We start from the raw sequence: 9,917 nt of genomic DNA, 5'->3' as shown, positions 1-9,917 counted from the left end.
CGCAGTACAGCTAAGGCGAGGTCATTTGCTCAAGATCACATAGGGGAGTTGGACCATGTTCTTTGTTAACATAAAGAAGGATAAGGTCGAGCTAGTAACTTCTCGGCATGGAGCAAAGACTATACCGATATGCCTAGTTGCCCTTATAAGAAGTAAACCATAATGACAAGTTCATCAATATGCGCAAAATTAGACAAGCTTAATCGTAAAAGGAAGGAACGATGGTAGGAAAGGGGACAGGGAGGTAAAATTATTTTTTTTTAATCATCAATTGACAGTGTTGCCCTGGAGAGCAGAGGAAGCTGAAGGCAAGCACCATGTGAAAGCATTGTATGGTCACGCCAAGATAACCATTTTTATTTTTAAACGTGTCTCATAATCATAATGTTACCCTTATCCATTCAAATCTTAGAGGCAAGATGGAGGTTTTTCGGGCATATACTCAGAAGAGATGAAAATATACCAGCTAGTAAAGCCATGAATACTTTTTTCACCCCATCTGGACACAAGATAGACCTCCCAGGTCAATTCACACTGTCCTCAATAGAGACCTAAAACGCCTTCAAAATAACAAAGAATTAAAATCAAAGGAAGACCTTACGAAATTAGCATCCACAGCAAAAGACCGTAAACAGTGGAAGGAAATGACAGAGATGATTAGAGGGGCAGCCGAGGCATCCCGATCGGATGATTAGGAAGCGAAAGGCCTTAAGTCATAATCATAATAAAATCTGAATGAGAAAACATTCACCAAGAAGAAAGAGGAGAGGGGGGGGGGGGGCATTTTGAAATTTCTCAACAGAGGTGAACCCTAATATAAATTAATATAATAAACAACGGAATCACAGGTATGATATTATTTCTTCAATAAACATTGATCCACCCGATACAAATATAATGTTTAAAATGCTATGAATTATCTGAAGAACGACAATGCACAATTAAAGGAGAGCGTCTCAAAGTCAACATCGATTTAGAGCTCACCAGCTTCAGATACATGTAAATTCATGTAAAACAATGAAATGTTGACGAAGTTTCGTGGAAAAGAAAAGACACTTTCCCGTATCACACATTGCCTTTGTTACCTAATTCTTCAACAACGTACGATTTTGGTGGTTTCGCACTTCCATGCACGTGTGTTGAACGTATTTGAAACAATAATCACAAGCATTGGGTTCCTTTCGTAACCATGTACAAACAATAGCCTGTTTCAAGGGGGAAATGGTGGGGAGGAATAAATAGGCTAATTTATGGTAACATCTTAAGTTCACATCTTTAAGATAATGCGTCGGACTGTAGGAAAGAACTATATGTGGAGTATGTTATTTAGCAGCTAACAATACATTCTTGAGATAGAGAAGAAGAAGCATCAACTTTGTCAACATCATTCGGAAATTATTATTTTGTGACCACCAAAATAAATAAAAAATACATGTTAAGGTGATATTTATACCAATAAATATGAGTCGCCGAGCAAGAACGAAACAATATCTAAGTAATGATCAAAAAATTGCCGTTTTCACCTTGCTGTTTGTGAGTGGAACAGCTTCATTAATCAACTTTGACGTGACAGTGATGCTATTGGTCCCTTACATAATCTATCTCTACAAGATTGAATATTTTCGTCAATTCATCCCGATTTTGTATGGAATATTTGCCTCTGTCTACTTTGTACATCAGAGAAACACTGAGATGTTATTTATACATTTGCTGTTTGCCATGTACTGCGTACTGATGGAGTGGGTAGGTTATCATCATCATCATGACAATGGTCATCATCATCATCATCATCACCACCACCACCATCACCATCATCAGCATCAACATTGTCATCGACTCATTCGTCGTCATTTTGATTCTCACAATGACAATTTCTACGTTAAAAATGATGCAATGACAACTGACTCTTTCTTTCTACAGTACCGATGTCAAAAAGTGGCATAACAGTAATCTCAAAATCACCTCTGTTATCACCATGGGAGATTGGAAAGGTTGTTTAGTCCGTATTCCCGCTTATAGAACGTTATAATGGTCATTAAGAATCCCGATCCCTCAGTTGATAGAGTTTTCACTTCACACGCAAAGGGCCCAAGATCGATCCCAAGAGCAGCAGATATTTTTATTCTGACCCCATCCTCCCATGTCCACCCAGCAGTGATTGGGTAGCCAGCTCTATTAAATTTGGCGGAAAGCAATTGTTATTGTCCGTTTCACGCTATAGAAACGGGGATAATCTCTGGATCCGTGTATATAATGGCTCTCTGAAGGACTACTTTTCTATATATTATTCGTTATATGTTGAGAGATCACTTTCAAGTGAGATCAAATCACATGAATGCATTGATTTTTTTTCTCTCTGATAAGAACATTTTATCATTTTATTATTATGTTGCTTGTTTTGATTGAATTCATTGAACTACGAAGTTGAAAGAACTTACAGTGAGTGAGTCAATAAATATGTATGTAACTGGTGAAATTTCAACACAGTTTCAAAACAACCCGCTCTACTCTGTGTCTTTGTCAATATCTACAATAATCTGTTGATCAATCTTAACAGAATGTCCATGTATCAAAGGCCTGTCCTAGCGTGGATTCGGATGAATGAAGCCAAGTTCCACTTAAATTAAAGGTTTGTACCACGATTCTCTCTCTCTCTCTCTCTCTCTCTCTCTCTCTCTCTCTCTCTCTCTCTCTCTCTCTCTCTCTCTCTCTCTCTCTCTCTCTCTCTTTCTTGAGGTACATTTGTTGACCAACGTAAGTACAGTTATAATATAAATAGATATACAGTAATTTTTTAAAAAAAGAACATATAAGAGGGAGAGAAAGAGAAATAGTTTTATCAAATAAAAGCCATCTTTGTTTTTGTTTGTGTATTGTGTGTGTGTGTGTGTGTGTGTGTGTGTGTGTGTGTGCGTGTGTGTTATTTAAAAAAATAGTATATTCTTGTTCTTAGTTGTGGTTTTTGTCTCATATAATTTATTTTTTTAAAGAGAGCCACCACTTTTACTTTTTTTTAATGTCAATATCAAGTTGCTTCAAAGCATTTGAGTAATGAGTTTGGCGTATAACTAAAAAAAAAAATATTTTAACCTTTGAAAATAAATCTCTCTATCCACCTCCATCACCTTCTCATATGAAGATGTCCTTCATGTCATCCACTCCACATTGATGTTGCAGATTTTTAATCCTATTTTTCCCCTCTAAGTTACATATATACTTTGGCAATATCTAAAGAGACGAAATCAAATATTTTGGGTTAACCACCTCAGGGCCCACTACTTAGTTGAAACTGTGCTAAGGAGTAATGCATCAACATGAATTAACTTATAATAAAGTGGAATACCTTTGAGTATAATCAGATTGTAATTAATCAATACCACCTCATGCAACACGCAATACACTATTATTATTCGTTCAGGAGATATAGGAGATGTCTTTAACGTCTTTTTTATATATTTTACTCCTTTCAAAATTCTCATACTTTTCGATTTCATGAAATCTCATGTTATCAAATTTAAATGATGACTTTTTATAATGCGCAATAATTTGCGACATTTTATAAGTAAACAAGTATAATCAATATATTTTTAATATTTGGTTTTCTTTTCTTTTCTTCTCGTTGTTCATTGTTGCTTATTTGCTTATTCACATGAGAAAATATTTCTTGTTTTGTTTGTTTTTAGTTTTGTTTCTTATAATATTTGGGGTTTTTTCATCTTGTTTCTTAATTGCACATTCACAGAAATGTGCTCTCTTCTACTGAAATGGAGATATCGAAAAACGTACATATTCATTGGTGTATTGTAATTGCACCAAACTGAATTGCAGACTGCATATAAGTCAATTGATTATCTCGACATTACATTACCAGCTACATCTCGATACAATACTCCACGCTTTAAATTTTTTTCTGTAACAGATGGCTTTTTATCACAATAGTGTTTCGTTACTTAAATCAACAAATAATAAATCACCCCCCCCCCCCCCTTCCCCATTCCTTTTTAATATATCCGTCAACATTACAAAGATGAGAGAGTAATATAAACACTCACGATCCTATTTCCGTATGTATACAGTTTTATATTTGGTTCAAACGTACATCTTTTTTTTTTCGGTTTGCCTTACCCAGTAATGACTCATTTCGTCGGCAATATAATATGATCGATTTTCTAAGCTCACAATAAATCTATCAAGCTGTGGTTCTCATAACATCGATATTGTCATAAGACCCGTGTGAGGGCTAGCGGTAGTTTTCACCTACTGTTGAAGAATATTACTACTTACCATTCGTTTTAGTTTTATCTTGTGATGGTTATTTTGTTAATAACATCAATGATGTGATATCCAAACGTAAACTTTGAGAAATGTTTATCATACCGCCTGTTAGTAGGCCAATATTCTGGCTGCTAAGACCCTAAAACTAATTGGCTAAACTTAAGAAAGTATAATATTCTTTATCAAAACAGGCACTTGCGGTGACATTTATTTGGCCAGTAACTTGTGGAAAATAACTTCCAATTCATTGCATAACATTCTATATTGGTATTCCTTGAGCTCAGCTTAATATATGGACATCAAGATTAAGTGTTGCTGTGTTTGTTTTTAGAGAGTTCAGATAATATAGCTTCATTAAAGCTCCTTCTTATCACACTTTAGAATTTCGTAGTTAGTGCTAAGAAGGTGTTATAACGTGAATGCTTTGTGAACTCCTGCGCGACGAACTTTATAATATTATATTAGTTAACCAAAAACATTGTGCACGTAATATCCAGTAAACCTTATTTATACTTATGATAAAGTTATTGATCTCGGGTATAACCTTTTAGATCCATTTCTTTCTTTTTTAAAGTGAAAAACACTACGTCTGATTTTTGTATGATTTCGAAATGTTCGGGGAGATTGAACAAAGTGGTCATGACCGTATGTCTCTTTGGAGACTTATAGTGATGAATTTTTGTTTGGGAATGATCAGCCTTGCCTCGTGCTTCAATGGCGTTATAGCAATTTCCCTAATCATCACTTTTGCTGCAACGATTATCAAGTTTTATAAGGTAGGGATACATCTACATGCAAATGCTCATTTATATTGATGAATACAATTGTTATTTGGACTTCTCTTGGGCGCTTTTTCCAAACTTAATGATACGCTTTCGAATAAAATTCAATACTTCATTTCAGCCTTTTCGAAATCGGCGTTGCTAGATTCAAATTCAATTACGTACATACCAAATTGATTTGTCATTTTCAATCCCAATTTGTCGTAAACGGCCATTGCAATATTTGTCAAATCATATCCTAAAAATGTTGTGTACATATACGGGGTATTGTAAAAAATTCGAAAGCATTGAGACCATTGTCAGTGATCAGGATAATATTTATTTATGACCATATTCCAGTACAGTCCGGATAAAACAAAATCACAGAGACAGACGATCGGATTTCGTTAAATCCGAGCTTTCCTTGAATGCAGGTTTTTATTATAGTCTGTATCATAATTGAAATCTAAGCTTCGAAATTGTTCTCTCGAAAACTATATGCTGTATGGCATTGATATTATGCATGCCTACTCCAAATTCCACAGATCAAACAACAAATTTTTTTTCCCATTTCAAAGCCCCCCCCCCCCCCCCTCCCACGGATTTAGTATTTGCGCTATAATTTGATAACTTAAACGATTATTACTTTCAACGTTCAGGAGCTTTACAGTACAAGACATGGCCTAATACGATCATCTAAAAATCAGTGGTTTAAAATGTTCAATGTGTACACGAGTACATATATATGCTGTAATTTTATTCGTAATGCAATAGCTGAACTTATGTGCAGGACTGGGACTTCATTGGCTCATTTAAAAGGTTTGATAGTAATGTTGAGGATTTTTCTCTACTTCGAAACTATTCCAAAAGTTGAAAGCCCGGTATCTTGTGTGGTAGAACAACTTTGATTTTAAAGTGTTCTTTAAGTCAATTATCATCGTTGTTTGTGTGACATAGAGTCGTCATTTCCCCAAATATTCCTCTTCTAGTTTAGAACATGGTCATCAAATTGTGTGACAAATCAGTGCCAAAGCAGTCAGTTCTTCCACATTGGACATCTTGAAGACCTTTTTTCCCTGTGGCTAATGTTCCCTTAAATTCGACCCAAACATTAGGATTCAAATAAGAGTAGTAGAGAAGAAGTCGACTGCTTGTATGTCCAAACTATATGGGATGTTTTGGGCCTTCTGTGCTATTTTGACAACGAATAAGAATTCTGGTTTCAGTGGAGCATCTGTAAATGTTGGGTTTTTTTTTCCTTTTGAAGCTATTCTTTTTTCTCTTACTGTGGTCGAAGATGTTGGCATCTTGTCAGTTGGACTGACATTTGATGAGGTGCATTGTCCGTTACTCTGCACGATGGACTAACGAGAGCAGGGAGAATCGCCTTGGTCATCCGTTTATTGAACATCTCGCCATTCGTCTCTATGTAGTAATCTCCATTGTCAGTGCTATGATACATACTTGAGTAGGAGCTCTGAATTGGTGATGAGCAATTGATTCCTACTTCCGACATTAGCCAAGAAAATCCTCTGCCTTTACTTGATGGCACTCTTATGCCACCCAATAGCTGACTTCATTCCATATCATATTATGTGTAGTGAGCATTAATCCAAGTTTCATCGAGATACACAATTTTTAAAACGTCATGGCCGTCATTTATTTTTCTCTGGACTGCCTCGGATATTTACTCCTTTCTGCAATCAAGTGGGACTTTTCGTAAATGATAATCTTCTTTTGTGAATGCTTTCCAGATCAGCCTTTCTCATGGTCCACAGAGTTGGTTTTGAAACAGCAACGTTGTATTCATCATTGTTTTCTTTCCCATGACCGCAACATGATGAATTCTTTGGATAACATCCTTGTCGAAAGTATCGATTTTAGCATTTCTTCCTTGTTCGTCTCTGTGACTAGGCTCACTTGTAAGCTAAAATTGTCCTTGCAAAACCGATTTTGACAAGCCGGACATAGGGAAGAGACGATTCTATATTCATTATCAGCGCTAAATTGTAGCACGCAAGAAGACAAAGAAACCTGAAAGGATTGATTTAATGAGGACGATCTAGATCACCTTTCCATGTGCTCGAGTCATTGATAACATTGCAAAATGTTCTCCAAGTGACCCACATAATGAAAAGTCGTTCAGTTTTAGAAATATCAAACATTACGATTGGGCATTTTGTTCAGCTTGACTCATGGGTATGTTTACACCTTTTATAACCAAAACAGCGTTACATTTATTTAGAGATATCCAATTGTAGGACAGCAACAAATCATTGATCGATGACTCGGTTGGACAAAAACCTGAATTTAGATCGCCATTATAATTTTAATGTGCACTTTATTTTTTATCTATTTCCTTTCTTTCTTTCAACTTTTGCCAGCTTGACCCCGAGCCCTTCTTCCTGCTATCCATACACGCTGTCACCAGCTTTCTGATGCTTCACGATGCCACCACCTCCATGGCTGTAATTATTGCGGTGTCCACGACGTGTATGACTACAGGCTCCGTGGATATCTCGTCCGAGAGGATTGCTGTTTTCCTTACGTCTATGGCCATCACATCTCTGTTGGGGTGGGTCAAAACACAGTGCATTTCCATTGGTTTAACATACTCCCTTAACATGACATTTACTTTCTTTATTTTGTTATCGAGCCATAATAATCAGATTTTCATTTCACACAGAGCAAGTCCTCTAAAGCGCTCCTTTTGCACCATGTGTGCCAACTACTGAGACCTTTTCAATAGCTGGATGTAAGAAAGTGATTTTCATTTATCATTTTTTAAACACTGTTTCTTTATTATTATTATTTACCTATATTTTGTAATATTCTGGCATTGAGACATCAGTCGATTCAGAATTAACCACAATGATTGCAGTGTTTACTCTTTAGAGTCCACTGTTACTCCCTCCCTCTCTTTTGTTTAAGTAGCTGATACTCCTTTTTTCTATCATCTCAACATTATTTCCCACGTTTTGTTTTTAAAATAAAACTGCCATTTAATTGTCTATAATAAATATATCATGTGACCCACCTTCTCAAAACGGTATTATGTCGAGGAGAACCGGATGTTTAAAAGTGAATTTCAAACTTTTTAAATTTGACTCGTAGTAAATTAAATGGCTTTAAAGAGTGAAATTTTATTCTTAACCCTCGCCTTACCAACATTCGTTACGATGCAACAAACATTTTTTCTCATCCAGAATTCATTTGTACATCACAAATTTTGAAGATTTAAAATTTTTTGTTATAGTTATGAGAACGTAATGCTGTGTTGTAGAGCTTGTTTTGCTGAACAAAAATAATTATGGATCTATCATGTACTTATCCTTTGAGTTTGAGTTTTTAAGGGGAAAAAATCAATTTATATGTTTGATGTTTCAGGGAAAACCCGGAAAATTGTTCGTAAGGACATCAAACTTCATTAAAATTAAACTGCCTATCGTTTATTATTTTGACTTTAATTTCAATTTTCCTAATATAGTTCATCCCGACATAAGACCACATTCACACGGTTAATTACATATTCATGGGGCAGCGTGGCTTCTTACCCAAAAGGTACCGTGTTCGACTACCGACCTTAAACAAATCACCTTGCTCTAGCTAACTTTGCGGCGCTGCATTGCGGCTGACGTCTGTGTTATTCTAGTCTTTCCTTGGAATAGACCCTAAAGACAAATTTCCCCTTGACGATAAATAAATGGATCCTTTTTTTAAAAATTATCTTATTTATCTGTGAATGAAATGTTTTTGTCCTATTAGGAGAGTGGCAGCATCTGTATTGGCTATTACGTTTCTGGTTGTCATCATAGCAGTGAAGTTGCGCCCTCTAAGACCTGCAAGCAATTCTGTTCTTGTTCTCCTGTTGCTCGCCGCCAGCGTCCCCATGAATGGTCACGTGACACCTATCATGACGATCATTTTGATTGCATCATTAAGCATTTGGTACATCGCGAGACGGGTATGGAATTAATCAATTGGGGGTCAATCGTCGTGTAGATAATAATTATGATAATGATGATGGTGGTGGAGAGAAGAAGGTTGAAGGAGGAAGAAAAAGAAGAAGAAGAAGAAGAGGATGAAGTGGTGGTGGTGGTCGTCGTGAGGATGATGATGATGAGGCCAACGACTATGACGACGACGACGATGATGATGATGATGATGATGATGATGATGATGATGATGATGATGATGATAATTATCACTCTTCTTCTTCTTCTTCTTCTTCTTATTATTATTATTATTATTATTATTATTATTATTATTATTATTATTATTATTATTATTATTATTTCCATTAATATAAAACCGCTATGGCTAAAATAAGGCCTAAAATACTTTATACTTTGCAAAAATAAATAAATAAATAAACTTTTGTTTGTTTGTTTGTTTTCACTTTAAGTGAGAGCATAACTTGTTTGAGTTGTTCTTTTTTTCAAGGTTTGATAAACATTTTTCTTTATTTTTAGTTTTCAAACGAAATTGACCAGTTTCACGCAAAGACAGAAATGTTGTACCTTGACCACCCCACAGATAATCACAACAACAATAACAACATGATCAATAACATCAATAACAACATCAGCAACAACTTGATGAAAGGTGGACTCTTGAAGCTATGCAAGTAAGTCGATATATTTTTTAAAATGACAACGCACCATTAAATTAATTGACAATATATTGCAGTGGCATTTGCAAACCGGTGCTGTTATCTCTAAATTGAACAAAAGAATGTATTTTATTCGGAAACTTTCAGAATTTGACATAGACAAAACGTTATGCACCCTTTTTTATAGATCCGTTTTGGAGGCCGTTATTACTTTTTGTATTACAGCATGGTGTGGCCAGTATTTGCGACATTAAGAAAATTGATAGGAT

The 9,917-nt window shown here is 35.6% G+C and overlaps 1 protein-coding gene across 7 annotated transcripts in view; it reads left to right on the top strand.

Annotated features, from left to right (window-relative positions):
• The first annotated feature begins 1,145 nt into the window (after positions 1-1,145).
• The window catches only part of LOC144970205 (uncharacterized), a 14,106-nt gene continuing 5,334 nt past the window's right edge, over positions 1,146-9,917 (top strand). Inside the window, exons 1-5 of one of the 7 annotated variants that reach the window (XM_078909604.1) lie at positions 1,146-1,743; positions 2,558-2,629; positions 7,421-7,611; positions 8,802-9,000; positions 9,509-9,663. In XM_078909604.1, coding sequence (XP_078765730.1) covers positions 7,475-7,611; positions 8,802-9,000; positions 9,509-9,663 — 491 coding nt within the window. In that variant the 5' untranslated portion in view covers positions 1,146-1,743; positions 2,558-2,629; positions 7,421-7,474. Of the gene's footprint in view, positions 1,744-2,557; positions 2,630-4,213; positions 4,383-4,742; positions 5,052-7,420; positions 7,612-8,801; positions 9,001-9,508; positions 9,664-9,917 lie in introns of those variants that run through there. The other 6 variants (XM_078909598.1, XM_078909601.1, XM_078909600.1 and 3 more) reach the window with 6 other exon arrangements.

This window comes from Berghia stephanieae, chromosome 4 (genome assembly GCF_034508935.2).
Source record: "Berghia stephanieae isolate SIO BIC M18660-M18661 chromosome 4, UCSD_Bste_1.3, whole genome shotgun sequence".
Classification (NCBI taxonomy): Eukaryota; Metazoa; Mollusca; class Gastropoda; order Nudibranchia; family Aeolidiidae; genus Berghia; species Berghia stephanieae.
Note: the sequence above shows the minus strand (reverse complement) of the source record. Positions and strands in the feature narration are given on the sequence as shown.